This window comes from Falco cherrug, chromosome 8 (genome assembly GCF_023634085.1).
Source record: "Falco cherrug isolate bFalChe1 chromosome 8, bFalChe1.pri, whole genome shotgun sequence".
NCBI lineage: Eukaryota > Metazoa > Chordata > Aves > Falconiformes > Falconidae > Falco > Falco cherrug.
Genome location: NC_073704.1, coordinates 32,062,559 through 32,078,582, shown reverse-complemented (window position 1 = coordinate 32,078,582; position 16,024 = coordinate 32,062,559). Strand labels below are relative to the sequence as shown.

Genomic DNA, 16,024 nt, shown 5'->3' with positions numbered 1-16,024 from the left:
GGCCAATTACATGTAGCCTGTTGCAGAATAATATTGGATGGCATTTTAGCTCAGCCTACATACAGAAAATTATCATTCATTTAAGATAAATGTTGCAAATTTTCAACAGACTTTGGCTGTTGAAAGGCTATCATTAGCCTTTACGTGATAATTGTGTTTGAAATATATTGTGACTTTCTTAGGAAAACATGCATTTCCATATAGTATCAGACAGCTAACTCCCTGACAGCAGGATAGGCAGCAATGCCAGCATTGAACACTGCCATTTTAATGCATGTTCCACAGAAAGCAGTAACTCATTCTTTAAGGAGGTTAACAGACCTGGGCATAAAAAAAGTCCAAGCAAAGGAAATACGAGTAACTTCAGTCAGAACAAATAGCACGTATACCATGTATCCAAGTGTAGAGCTACAGCCAGTACATTTTGTCATACTGAAACATTGTTGGTTTTCTTTCTCTAGTAAATTTACCACATTGAGATTACTCAAAAGGTGTTGAAGCTAAATATTCATCTTTGTGAAAAGTATTATTTCTTCAGTATAAACATCATACAGCTGTGATAAAGACTAATATAATTTATTTTGAAACTGAAGTGAAAACAAGCACTGCCTTGAATCACAGGAAAAAATTATCGATGGTCCTTATTTGAAAGAAAAAACCCCACACTACAGTTTATTAGTTCAAATACATGAGTTCTCCAAATCCCACATAATTCATTTAAAAGGCATAATTAATATTGTAAAAAAGAGTAACAAATTGTTTTTCCAAGAAGTAGCTTTGGTCACAGCATGCCTACAGAGATCTATAGGAAGAGCATGCAATAAAAGACATGACCCAACAAAGATTTGAAGACTGTATTTTCTAGAGCAACTGGAAAGAGTATTTTAACTATTATTAGTTATGCAAGGCTTAAAGTACACTAGGCATAGTGTAAAGGGAAAAAAATAATGAAAAAAACCCTCCTGAAAACACCTTATCTAATCCAATTAGATAAGTGATCTAATAATCCAATTAGATTAGTGAACCAATATCTAATGCAACTTCAGCTGAAGTTTGTAGGATTTTTTCCCTGCAAAACAGTCATCCTCAGCTACGTTGTCCTCCTCCATACATTCTCTCAATACCGATTTTAACGTATTGACAAAACAAAAGAAACCCCAAACACCATAAACAACCCCAAGCCCCACAGCCAATAAGCGTACTTAAAGTTTTAATTATTTTGTTACTAAGATTCATGATAGCTGAACTATTCTCAATTCAACAGTTGCTGGAACTAATTAAAAAAAAAAAGCTAAATTAAAGCAAATTTTTAGCAAAATCACAATTATAAAGCAAATTCTCAGAGAAAAAGTGTATAGTGTGATCTAGTTCACCCTCAAGAGACGGAAACCAAAAGATTTATATATGTTAAAAAAAAAGGCAGGACCACCTAACTGGGTTTGAAAAGTCATCCTTCTTGAACAAATCTCCATGTCTTGAGTCCAAAGCATCTAGCTAAATATCTGAGTTTTGTAATCAGCATGAGAGAGCTTGAAAGCTCATCAGGTATGAATGATATGAATGTTTTAATTTATTAAAACTCACCAGTATCTTAAGTTTCCAGACTTGGGTGGGTCACAATAATCTACCTGGGACTGACTGAAAACAGATCTGAGGGTTATAAAGTCCCCATTGTGTGGTAAAGAAACAGGAAAGGATTCCTGTCATTTTTCTGTTTGCAGCCAAGGGTATTACATTAAGAGATTGAGGAATACTGGATTATAAGCACAAATGAGTACATACCTAATAGTAAATTCACCAGAGCTATAGTTTTCTCTCTAACACCCTCCGCATTATGTTGCTTAATCCTAATCCTTAACTTCACATATATTTATCAGTGGTTAACAATGCAAGAAGATTCTTGATGTGCAAAATAATTTGTTTATATAAATATTGTAGGAGCAGAGACTCTGGCAACAGACTGCAAGGCAAAGACCTTTTCTTCCTTTGAAAATGTATAGCATCTAGAACAGTGATCTAAATCGCCTACTTTTACTATAATATTATCAAATAATATGCACTCATCATTTTCCAACAGTCTCCAACAGAAATCAAATGGTAGCCTGAACAACTGAACTGCCATAAAAATAAGACAGTTGCATGAAGGCAGTTGTGCAGCAGCAATCACATGATTATGTATTTCTAAAATCACCCACTGTAATTTACTTAGAGGAAACTATATTGGATAAAAAAACCCAAAACCCACATAATCCGACTGTGCATCATAAAACCTGGCAAAACATATAGACTGTGTATATCTTGCCTCAAGATGCTACAGTTACCTGAGGTGGTTCTTTCCCATTAATTTCGCTGTTATCAGCAAGAGACTCCACTTAAGTGCTGTTACACGAAACAGACCTAATCCCTATTTCTAGTCCCATTTCTCCAGCAACCAAAGTATGGCTCAGACTGCTGGGTAGCCTTTGGGTATGTAACGTCCCACCAATATGCTGAGAGTCATCACCCAACATCCTCTGTTCTTGCTTCATTCAAGTAATCAATCTGTCCTGACTACGTTGCTGACTGTCACTGACTCTTGCCTTGAACATGTGCAGGGCTTCATCTTTACTACAATGTCTTCACATAGTTCTTGTGCATGCCAAGAGACAAAACTGCAATCTACCACAGGAGTTGGGCTGTGGTCAGGAAAGAATAATTTCAGTTTCAGTCTCCTCTTGCTCTTCCTGCATGCTTTACCACAAATGTATGCAGTCCAACACCCTTATGCAGCAAGCTGACGTCTCCTGCATGCTAACACCCTTATACTCACAATACAAGCCACAGCACAGGTCCCTGCCCCTACAAGCTCCCCCAAGATCTTTGCAAATGTCTCACTCCCTTGCATTCCTCATTTCCAAAATTTCACTTGGGGACAGATGGAAGAAGAATGGAGGAAAATATTTTTTCTTCCATTAGCTGGACACTCCCTGCCACTCATTAATTTTCTATTAACAACAATTATCTCTTTCCATGTTTCCCTTCTAGTTATTTTAAGTAATACCAGACGTATCACAAAAATTATAAAGGGAGGTGCTCCAGCTTGACACTTCTAATGGTGTTTTCTGAAGAATTATGATGGACTTTGCATGTTTCATAAGCCAAATGACTTTTAAAGCACTAACCTCCAGGACATATTTATTTGTTGGGATCCTGTGACCAGCAGTGTTATGTAAAGGCTGTGCTATCCTGTATTTTACTAGATGGCATTGTGATGGCAAGCTAAACAATCAGGTGCCTTGAGCTTGTTTTTCAGTACTTCTTTCAATTATAATCACAATAAAGACATTAACAGACATTATAAACATTTCTCATCTTCCACTATTAAGCAATGCCCCAGTGCGGCACAGTGCTGTAGTGAGGAATACCTAGGCAGCCAGAAATGGTGGGTGAAGTTTAGGTCAGAGGAGTTAATCACTTGATCTGGAATTTGGCCAGAGTACAGGGTTAACACTACTAAAAGCAAAGAGTTGGGACCTCTTTTTCACATCTCAGATCACTGCTCTCAAGTACCTTGCTGTTTGGCAGCATAGTAGGCTGTGGCTCTCTAGTGATTTACACCCACCAATTTAAATGTCAGCCACCACCTTTGAGGTCTCAGCCCAAGTGCAACCGTAATCTGACTGCACAACGTGAAGAGGTGCACCTGCAGCAGTTGGTTTACTCAGGGCAACCTTTTGTGTAGTTGACACAGAGCATTCAGAGAGGACTTCTGTGCATTTGCAGCAGGGGCTATATGCATGCATTTTTCTAACCCAGTGCAACAATCAAAACATCAATACATTCTGTCCTCATTTCTGTGCTGAAAGCAGAGCAGTTTCCAGGACAAATACCTTATACGCCTGGAAAGAAGTGTGCAAAGCACTTATAAATGTATACTGACAGTCATGCCCCCCCCCCAAAAAAAAAAAAAACTAAGGTAAATTGAGTTGCATTCAAAGAGACTGACCGATCAACTACTGAAAAAGCCAAAATCCCACCGTGGCCACAACTGACAGCTTGATTAGTGTCACTTTTTTAGGGTTTTGAAAGGTACCTTAGCAGGGTGTGTGGGGAGAAACATAAATTAAGCTGCCACCTACAGCTCTCATTAATTCCCAGTCAAAGTAATGTCAAAAACTTAAAAAATATTGTATTTGCTCTCCAGAATGTAAACAAACTCCACAGACTTTGTTGCTCTTAAGCCAAGGAAATAACCATATATTAGTGTTTGAGGGGACAGAGTAACACCCTGCTTTCCAGCAAGAGGGCTGTTGCCACAGCCCTGCCTGACCTTCCTTCACCTCTCACAGGTCCATAGTGCTCTCTGAACTGGAGGTGGCCTCACGTGCTGGCCCTCGCCCCACTCACGTGCACAGACCCGCTGTTCACAGTGTGCCTTCAACTCACCATGGAATTCATGGCAAAGTGATTGTGCTGCGTCTGTAGGTCAAGGGCATGTTGGTAGCTCACGCCAATCTCCGTGTGACTCTGCAGGAACAATTCTTTGTTGTGGCTGATCCAGTCGAACATCTAGAAGTATCCACATAGGATAGAGGGGGGGGAAAAAAAAAGTATTAAAGCAACTATGAAAAAATAAGAGACAGTATGAAATACAGAAAACCAGTTCTGAGACAGATGTATACACAACCTAGACAAAAAAAACCCACCACCCTCATTATGTTCCTCATCAAAATAAGCTGTTGTTGAGCAATGGAAGCATTTAAGTTATCACCATATTTTGTTATTAGCAGAACAATGGGTCAGGAAACATAATTCATAAAACATGTTCCTCAGTAAGGTGATCCCACAGTCTTTTCCTATAAGTAATGGGAATTTCATATACAGAAAGATGGCAGCAGAGGGACCTAAAATCAGGGGTTGCTTCACTGACCAAAGATCTAGCAGTTCATAAAGTACCCTTAACCCAGAAATGGACCAAAGATTCCATAAATATTATTGATGCAATTTTCTCCCCCTGCCCCCCCCCCTTTTCATCTATACATAGTTTCCAAATGTTACACTTCAATAGCCAGCAGACTTCCTACACTTACATTTCCTAGATCTTTCCAATTCCAAAGCCAGAACACAGTCTACCTTTCACTTATTATTTTTGGGATGAAGAGAGAAAAAAAAAGTATTTTATTAATATCTATAAAGAGTACACATTTCAACTTCTCCCACTTCTAAATGTATTTCCAAGCAAAATGGATAGTTCAGTACCTCAGACTCAGATAGAAATATATTGAATAAAGCTGATGAAATGCATTCCTTATTTTATAGCACGTTAATATGACATTTCAATCTGCTGCATATTCATTCATTAAAAGCTGTCGATAGTCAGCTAGGAGACTGTTTCTGTTTTGGTTTGTTCTAGGTGTTAGAGACTAAATTCATTCAAAGGTTAACACACTAGTTTTAGAGACTAGAGACTTCATTCAAAGTAAGAACCTTTCATTCTTTACTCCTATCTACTGCTCTGCAGGCACAGCAATCTCAGATTTCTTCTTTCCTGCAATACTTTTGTTACAGAATCCCTTCAAACCACATTCCCTCATCTCCACCCCAGCAAGCTGGAGAACTGTCCATTAATAAGGACTCTTTCATAATAAAATACCTACAACTTATTAATTAATTATAAGGAAATAAAAACTAATTAAAGAAGCAGTGGAGGTCATGTCAATACAGTCCCTGGTGTTAAGAGAAAGGTTTCAGGGTTAAAAGGCGAGTGATGCAACCACCTTCTAAGCAATTACCTTACAGTCAAAGGATCACTCCAGATCTCTCTTATAACATTCACGCATCTTCCAGTCAAGAGCTGTTCTGTTCTTTAGCACCGAATAACAATTTTTGGCCTGTGACAGCTGAAGAACACTCAGAGCCCACTGCTCAGGGACTCTATGTTGCCATAGTTTCTCAGGGTCGGTTACCTGTAGAGACAGTGCTCCTAAGCGTAGAGGAAAGGCCCTGTATGGGTCACCTAAGATTCCTGCAATAAACTCAGAATCTCATGCTGGGCACTTGATTCAGCATGGGAGTGCACTGCTTTATGCAGTGGATTTACAGAAATAATACTGAATATCCCTTTCATCAAAAGGCAAATAAACATTGAAAGTGCTCTAGTGTCACAGACACACTACACTGACCTGCTCCCCCAAATCTGTCACGTATGCCTGACTTCTTAATCCTTTATTTATGAAAATACACTTGCAACTACAGAGTCTATGCTAGCTTGTATTTTCTGTTGATGAATAGTCTTAAAGGCCAAATTTGGTTCAATTTATGACGACGCAAGTCCAAAGTAATATCATTGACACAGTTACTTACTCATTTGTACCCATGGAACTGATCAAAATCAGCCTATCACCATTTTTTCAGAAAGTATAAATAACAAGATTTTTGCAAGGATGAGCTCAGGGTTTCAAACATTATTGCCAATTAAACAGAATAAAACAACTTTCTATAACCTGAAGAGACACCTAAAGCTTTCTCATTGAATTTCTTTTTCTCACTTTATTAAGATTTAATAAGAAACATTAGCACAAAATAATTTGCCACACTTGTGGGCTTAAAGCAAAAAAGCCATAAAACCAAGAAATAAAAATTCCATAACAGCAAAGTTCATGTCCCAACAACAGGATTTTACATCTCTGCTGAGAAACCAACAGAGATTTCTTGTAAGTAGATATATGTTTGATGTGAACATTTTAAAACGTTTTAAACAATCTGAAGACATTCAGGGAGAAGAAAACTGGCAGCAATCCACTAAAAATAAACAGTAAATCTGTTATTTTAATGTCCAGCAAAGCCAAACCAGGATCTTTTTAAGACAAATAATTTAAACAAGTAATCTATTATTCTGTGGATAGGGAGCATTTCCTCTATCTAATCTATACACATATTATTGGATAAGAATCTAGGTTAAGTTAAACCATGCTTCTTCCTTTTAAAATACGATAATAAACTATATATAAAAAAAGAAATTTAAGAGAGAATTGATCTTTTTGTCTTGTTTAATCAACTGAAATACACAACAGCAATTGTGTGGATGACTTTCCACAATTTTAAGTAACAGACCTCAATGATGATATCTGTATCACCTTCCAAAATAGTATGGTTTTTAAATTTCTGTTCATGGACAATAGCAGATTTTGGGAGATTCAATTTCAGTTTAGACTTTGAATCTTTCTATTATCCTCACCATAAAAAATTACTCGGGTTTCAGCTGGCCTATGCCTGTAGCAAATTATCCCCCATCAATATGGTCTGGAGTCTCTCCCCAACTCGTTCAAGTCTCACTTGAAAGCCCAGAGAATGAGGAGTTTTGAGTTTCATGTGGTTTGGAGCAGAGAGAAAATAAAGCAAGATGCCTAGGAATGAGTGCAGAGTGAAAAAATGCAGATTCACTACAGCCTAAAGTAGGGTTAATTATGCACTTTAGTCTGTAAAAAAATTCATCGCTCTTGAGTCTTAATGAATAATAAGCAGTATTTACAATCATTCCTGCTTTACACAGCAACCTTTGCGAGACTGCAGACGTGTCTACCTTATGCAGTGCATTACTACATCCGAGAGACTCAAAAAAGTTCCAGATGAGTTGGTACCTCGGCATGGCACAATCCAGTGCTGTGTGGAAATGCTAACTTGACCCTCAAAACAGCACGGCCTGGGCAAAGTACTGCTTGGATTTGTCTACATCACTTTCGTTTCCAGGGCTGGTTCCTTCAAAAACTCCTCAAGCATTTCTGCTTAATGCTTCCTTAACTATAGACATTTCCCCAAGTACCCATAAGAGAGTATTGGGTTTTCTTCAAGGCACAGGTCTAGCACCATGAAAAACTTTGTACTTTCACCCTCCTAATCAAGGATGGATGGAAATTATAAACATCACACAGTCCCACAGATCACACTTGCTTAACAATTATAGGATTTAAATAAAGAACTACATAAGAATGGGGTCTTACTTGCTTTTGAGATCTAATGGATTGTGTTTTTAAATTTTTATCTTTGACCACAAAGTCTATAATGGACTTAAAAATTTTATCATAATAATATGACTGGAAATTGAGGCTCTGAAGATACCAGATGTTGGGTGACTTGTGATGATGCTGTGAGTTTGCAGTGTGTAGTCAGGAGGTTTTTATATGAAGTTCTGTCAGCATTGTCTGTCCTGGCCAATATTACTAGCAATATTTCCTGAAAGCTTTCAATTTAAACTTGTTTTCCACATGAGAAACACTGATGCTTCCTGTGTTCCTGAAGTGAGTGTGTTGCCTGGTTTGCTTAATTAAAGCACACCATTAAGGATGTGATCATGGCAATGACCCAAAAATTGCTGTTTTACTTAACCCTGAGAGGGCCGCCCCCGTTTCAAGGGGCTAACTTGGGCTTCTAGAATAATGTTCAACATTTTTTGATAAGTTAGTTTCCCTGACAAAGGAATGAGGTTTTAATACAATGAATAGCAAAGTCTGGATAAGGTGCCCTGTGAGATCAGCTTAAATCAGATACACTGTGTCAGCTAACTGAGATTTTCCGTGTCATTACAACATTGCTGTACAGCCCGGCATCAATTGATCTCATCCCATTCATGAAAAAGACTGCCTTAAAAAACCTAGCTTACTGATTATCATCAAATTAATGGACCTTAATTATTCCTTTGACTTACTTCTTAGTTGGAGTCGCGCTGACTGCCAGAGAGTTAATTCTTCTCTTAAGTCGGCTAATCATTCCTGCCGTCATGAATTCACACTAAACAGGAGCGCAGAATAACTAAGATTGGACATTATATCACTTAAAATACGTAAACCAACTGTCCTCAATGTCTCCCAGACTGGCACTTCTCCACATTGCTGTAGATAATCTGGAGACTAATTAAGTAGTTAAGAGTTTTCCAGTGACTAAGTAGCTGGGGGAAAGGGTTAAGGATACTTAAAATAGAAGATAAACTTTCAATGTGATTATCTTGTGTAGTCCCTGTTTCTAACAGTACATAAAAGGAAAGCAAATGCATATGCTGAAGAATGTTAAGTGCTACATTTAATTAAGAAAATTAGTCTCTTATGAGAAAGTCAGAAGAACTGGGAGTGATCCAAAGGGTCTCCACCCAACGCTTTGCTAAACCATCTACCCTGTCATTAATGATCATACATGAGCCAGTAATTAATACACATGTGGTCTTGAGGCCACTTCACTTGAGACTTGGGGTATCAAATCGTATCTCCAACATTAGTTGTGCTGGCAACAACGAGTTCTTAACCTCATGTTTTGTCATCATAGTTGATGAGTTACTAGAAAATCCAGGTTAAGTGTTAGACCGAACAGCAGGTCTCAAGCTGGTCATGAATAAGTCCTACAGAGGGAGAATGTGACTCCATACTTTCCCTGGATTTGTAACATCTGGCAGGCTAGTGAGTACAGGGCAAGAGCAGCTGTTTGAGAACAGAGAAGAAACACACGGATATGGAACAGCATGTATGCAGACCGTGTGCAGTCCAGCCCCACCTCAGAGAAAATAAGATTTATAACATCGTTTCAAATAACCTCTGCTCTCCAGCTTTTGTCAAAGCTCGCTGAAGAGCATTAGCACTGGACTCAAACAGTGGTGCAGAACACCACGGGATGATGTTCCCATCACATGGCTGGCAGCACAATCGATGCCAAGTGGTTCTGATGGGAAGATTACAGCCCTCATGGTTTTGGCAGCCAGTGAACGGAATATATTTATTAATGAAATTGTTTATACAGCTAATAAATATCAAATCTATGTAACACTATGATAGGCCTGGAATTAATTATGAACCTGCTTTTAGCAAATCATCTTCTCTGTAAGTTCTGAGCCATAAATATCAACCTCATATGGGTAAGTAAGGGCAGAATGATAACCACACTGTCTTGAAGAACAATGCAGGATACATATCAAGACAACAGTCCCAATGCGCCACCCAGGTCACGTCCAATATCTGCCAGAAGTAGTGAACCACGGTATAAAAATTCCTTTCATAAACAGATGAAGCTGCACCTGAAAACCAGTTAAGTGCCACAGCTCAGCTCCTCCTATGAGAAGCAGTTCCAGAAACCTTTGCTCTTATTAAGGAAATCTTCGTATACTCTCTGACCCAAATCAGATTCACAGCCAGTTTATACACATTTGCTCTTAGGTCAACACTGTCCTTTAAGTTAAAAAATTTTTCCTCCCAGATGTTTAACCTTTTCCAGCGTGGACAGGGAGGGTTCATTGTCTCCCCTGCTGTTTGTTTTACTAGAGCCCAGCTCTTCTATTTTTTCACAAGATACACAGCCTCCCTCTGCACTTGTTCTAGTTCAAGGTTACCTTTCTATCCAAACTAAGGTACCAACAGAACTTTGTGGAATGTTGATTCTTTTGCTGGAAATACTCTAGCTGACATCATCTAGGATCACCCGTTAAGTGCTTCTCACATCAGCTTTAGGAAAGAAGATAGAAAAATGGGAGAGCAACAGCTACTGAATCAACATCAGTACCTCCTGCATTACCTATCTTTTCTCTTGGTAGCCTCTTGCATAATTATCAATAAAGACCAGTAGCGTTTACTGGATTTGCTCTGACAAGCACGATCAGGTTATGTTGCAAATAAGAAGAGCAAGTCCAAAAGCACTTGGAAAAAACTATAAGGCAGGGTTTTGTAATAAATTCCAGTCAGTCTCACATGTAATGCACCAGGCATAAGTGTATTCTCCCACTATACCTCCATATGCTGCTAACAAAAAGAAAAGAAAGTGTTAATCTAAATGAATGTCTTGCCTGTAGTCGAGTAGAGGGTAGAGGACTAATTACATGCCAGATGACATCCCTATCAGATCAGTGCTTTCCAATCTTTGCCAAATTGTGAACCCTGTAAAATTTTTCAAGGCAAGTGCTATAGCAAATTAAAGTCTATAGACAATAAATATGTTTTATTGAATACATTTACCAACTACTAAAGAACTTAATATCTGTGTTCCACAGGTTGCAAAATGCTAGAGATAAGCATGCATTGCTTATTAAAGAAAGGTCCATACAAGAGCCCATGTGCATTTTGTATTTTCAAAACTACTCAGCCAGTGTTAAATTGACTAATCTACAACAGAAAGTGGAAAGTTCTGCTCTGAGGGTATCTACAGCTAAGCAAATTCATTTTCATATGTTTTCACAAACAAAATAATAACACACATGGAGCAGTAACTGTCAGAGTCCCTCTCTTGAGGTTTACTAAGTTTCCAGCTACAGGGTCTACTCCTGTCTTTTAAAGTGAAACCAAGTAGTCACAAGAATTGAATTAAAGACAAATTAAGCCATTTTCCTTACATTGTTGCAACTGAACGTAGCCAGTAATTGAACGCAAAAAAGAATACCATGCAACAGATTTGCAGTACACACACAGTCTATACTGATACGGAAGGGCCTGATCCTGGAAAGAGTTGCACATGAGCTACCTTTACAAAAAGCAATCAACCAAGAAAGTCCCCTAGTGCCTCCAGACAAGAACCATAACTACAGTTTAATTGGAATCAGCCATATGTAGGTCACCTTTACATCTGGAAAAGGCCAACAAAAGTGCAACACATCCACAAAGGAGCACATGAGAAGAGCCAACAGTCTAAACAATCAGGACATTTACCTGTGATACAGAAGAATCCCTCTGCTCAAGCCTCTGAGCTAAATTCAGCAGAACAGTGGGCTGACGCTGGCTGTCCAAGCTAGCTGCCTCCCAAAGGCTGAGGAGCCAGAAACAAAGACCCAGCAGGTGAGATGGGTCTCATTAGTCACAGCCTGTCCCACAGCCCCTGAGGGCTATTAGCATCCAGGTTTAATCAAGAGATCATCAGGCAAGTTGTGTTGGTAAGACAAGTCCAAGCTTAAGTTATGAAGTCAATCAGCAGGTCAGGATCAGGTTCAGTGAGGGTAACCAGGCTCAGACACAGCCCCATGATTGCAACACAGGTCCACAGGGGCGAAGCAGGTCCCAGGTCATGGCACAAAATCACTGGATCAGTGCCTGGTTCACTAGGGTTCATGACGGGTAGGACAGGGCTGTGGCAAAGCTGGAGGCTGATACCCCACAGCTGAGCTGCAACAGGGCTCCTGGACCCTGGGCACGGGTTGGGGAGGCCCCAGGTGAGGCTGGTCAGGGCCATTAACACCCATCAATGCTCACAGGGCCCAGACATTGGGCTGATTACATGAAGGGTCACTAAGAAAATGTCTTCTCTCAGATAGGAATGTACTTGCCCCAGAATAAATTTTGGACTTCAAGAAAACTTGGATAGTTTTTTTTTTTTACTTTTGTCATGAATCAACAAATTTGATGAAAACTGTTTCAACAGAAAACATTACCAATCTGCTGTAATTCCCATCACCACTCTATAAATACAGCCTTAATTAAACCAAAGTACTTGTAGGTTTAAAATAGAACTCAGCGTACATCTCAATGCTTTGCTAACCCAGGGCCTACATACAAAATTGTGTTTGGTTTTGTCTCTTGTTTACAGATGGTGATGGACAAGCGGAAACTTCTGCCAGATCTTTCCCTTTCACATGTGTTCGGCGCGGTCCACAGCCAGGGTAAATTGGTGCTGTTCCAATGAGGCCAATTTACACCAGCTGAAGATTCAGCCCCACAGCTGTATTTGTGTATCCTCAGCGCTGCATGAACAAAGTTTTTCCATTATAAATATCGGTGCATATGATTTATACACTATAGTAAATTTAAGCTACAGCACATTAAATTATTCCAGACAATGGGCCCAACTGTCAACCCATTAGACAATTAGCTATATGTGTGACTTGACAAACACCTTTTGTATTAGTAGCAGAACACCATTTCCAAAATACTCACGCTGAATGTTCCTAGTAAATGCCAGAGTAAGATATCTGGGTTATCTTTCCTGACAGGTATCAAGCCACAACCATGCACAAAGACAGACATGTGATTCCTATAATGCTGAATAGAGAAGCTATACTTTTATTGTTGAAGATGGGAGAAAATTACAGATACTGAACACATAAATATGACTAATGGTATCTGGGTGTATTTTATGCATCTGCGTCTTTTGCTTGCTTTTTGAAATATTGTACCTTTCCACCACACTTAGTTCCATCAAACACTCAGGTATTCCTGGAAAGGATTTTCTATTCCATAAAGTGGAAATGGCCTTTTCTGGGAACAGGCATTCTACTAAGAACTGCTTGCTGTCTACATACAAATTAATTAATTGGCTGGATAAGAAATGTAATACTAGAAGAGATAAATAGACAACAGCCTTGTGAATGGAAAAACCAGTGGAAATGATGAAAAAAGCAGAGTGGGCTCCCCAGATAAAGGATCTTCCTCTCAGTTTTCAGAATCTGTGAGATAGAATTTCATTAACTTGAAAGTGCTGTACAAGTTTGGTGACTTTATTATTGACCCTGGTTCTATTCCTGGCTTGACGTGTAATGTTCCTATGACTCCAAATAGCTGCCATTAAAAGCAAAACAGCCGCGCACATGCTTACTGCTGCGCATGAGAAGTGGGGCATTTCCCTTACCCAAATCACCTGTGTGAGAGGCCCACAGACACAGCTGTGGTGTAATCACAGGTTTAAACTCCCGACATGTCATGACACTTCAGGGCTGGAGCTGGGATCTCTGCACAGATGGACCCATGAGGATATCAGCATTATTCTGGATTTTGGGATGTCTGGCACTCCCAGCTGTTTCCCCATCCCATGAATCAACCAGTTCAATGTTTTCCCTTGACACTGGCAAACTGGAGGGGGGATGGTGTCCTGACCTGGGGACACATAAGACCTCCTTCAGCCAACAGACTTGTTGGGAAAAAACTTAAAATCCAACTCACCCCTCACGGTGACTTCTGATTTCCCAGGGCTGAAAGGATTGTGAACACTGATCTGCTGGGTGTGAGGGTGACTCTTCATTCCTCTGTGCAATGGCGGGTGCGCAGCAGGGCAGTGGGCAGTCTGTCAGGAGGCCGCCAGCTCCCTCGAGCCGGTCCCAGCCGGTTCCCACCAGATCTGGCACAGAGGGGGGTGGCAGCAGGAATGCCACCATACACCAGAGCCTGACCATTGTGCCAAAGCACCCATCTGCCAGAGAAGCGCCTGGATACAAGGCGTTAGGGAAACAAAATGGCAGCTGCTGAGGGGGACACTGAGAGGGACACACGCTGTGGGGTCCTCCCTGGCAAAGGGGGCAGCGATGCCCCTGAGGGACAGTGAGTGGCTCACGCTGGGCAGGGACATTAAGGAACAACAGTAGAAAAAAATTAAGAATCAGAAAATAGCTGTAACGGCAGCAGAAATTCACTCCTGCAAATATTATCCCAGACATCCTCCACTGCCTGTCATCCCACCAGAGGAATTTTGATGGACTGGGTATAAACCGCAACAAGAATCAGGGAAATTGAATCTGTGTCCTATGTTTTCCTCTCAATACCCAAATCGAGACCAGAAGTTTGTGGTGATTAGCAATAAACTGAGCAAAATTCCTCAGCTCAACTGCCTTACTCGCAACACCTTTTCAGCATCTGTGCAGGACATAAGGCATCCAGGATTTTGATGACAAGTAATATGGAGGGGCCTCGCAATACATGAGGGTTCAAGAAAACATTTCTGAATTAGTTTTCATAATGTGCATGGTATGTAAGAAGAAAAGCCACCTGGCTTAAAGTGACAGCGATACTCCTGGAAACAATCCACAGACCATGCTCCTGGTTTCACCTCTTAAGACCATCACCAGCTCCTTAGCAGGTAACCTCTCAACCGCACACCCACCCTTATGTGTTCACTACAAATAGACATAAAGGCTAATTTAGGATATAATTTTAAGACCCCAAGCTCTGCCAAGTATGGGCCATTTAAGCATTTCAGCCAGGCCAGGAAGACATTAATTTTGGAATAATCACATAGCTACATCTGAAAGATGCTGCACAATAAGTCTGTGAACCTCATACACAGTTTAATTATATTATTTCCTGACAGCTAGGCTCTTATCACCTAACCTTCTCAAGGATCAAAGCAATAAATAAAAAAAGCAGCCGCCTTCTCTTTTTCTGTATGTGTGGGCCTCTTTCTGCTCTTCTAGATGTGTCGTCTTCGTTGCCCTTTAGAGCATTTGGGTCTTCTTGTCCTCATTAGTTAAATCAGAACACTGTGGTTATAATATGCTATATTCATCCTTAAAAATGAGGTTTAAGACTTAAAAATGAGGTTGGTATTCAGATGCCAAAACACTTTCTCTTGCCATGCTGATCAGGGGAGAATTCCTGTGCCTCCCAGTGGTGCCAAATTGGAGAAGCTGAAACAGCCTCAAAATGCTCCCTATCAAAATTGGCAAGCAAAATAATGAGGAAATTTGTGCAAATGCAAAAATATTCCGTCAGAACATACTGCTTTCAATTATTTTTGGACCCATTCTAATGTTCATGGAGGAAGCAAGAGGAATAGTAACTGCGTACCCAGTGTCGGCAGCAGGAAACTACAAATAGCACAGCACACCATGTTCCACTTTCAGCAGCAGCAGGATTCAGAGCCATTTCCTTACAGTCAGTAGTGGACGGACTGTGAGGTGACTGCTGCCAGACTCTGGAAACACAAAGCAGGAACTACGCCATCACTCAGTTAATGTTCTGCCCCCTTGCACTGAAAGGTCACAAGTGTGTTGGATGATCCGGTGCAAATCGGACAGAAAGTGGCCTCAGACTGCTGTAACTATGCTATAGGGCACACTTAGCATGAAGGAAATACGCAAGCCTTCCTCATCCTTAGCTGTAGCAGTGGAGCAAGGTATTGTTATTGTTTTCACAGTCCCATCAAAAAGATCAGGTTCAATTCCAAGCGCTGTGAAGCCAATGTATTTAGCTGCCTGGAAAAAAACAAACACATTTGGCAGCACAGGGCAGACTGAATTTATAAGGAAGATGGAAAGCACTGAGGTATCTATTTTACACATCAAATCAGAAATCCCACTGCAGGACAGACATCCTGCATG

The 16,024-nt window shown here is 40.2% G+C and overlaps 1 protein-coding gene across 8 annotated transcripts in view; it reads right to left on the bottom strand.

Annotated features, from left to right (window-relative positions):
- The window catches only part of KALRN (kalirin RhoGEF kinase), a 528,324-nt gene that overhangs the window by 288,388 nt on the left and 223,912 nt on the right, over positions 1-16,024 (bottom strand). For all 8 annotated transcript variants that reach the window (XR_008733430.1, XR_008733429.1, XM_055717657.1 and 5 more), the window contains exon 6: positions 4,426-4,548. Coding sequence is in view for 6 of the 8 variants with exons in the window: in XM_055717657.1 (XP_055573632.1) it covers positions 4,426-4,548 (123 nt within the window). In the remaining 2 variants the exon portion in view is untranslated. The remainder of the gene's footprint in view (positions 1-4,425; positions 4,549-16,024) is intronic.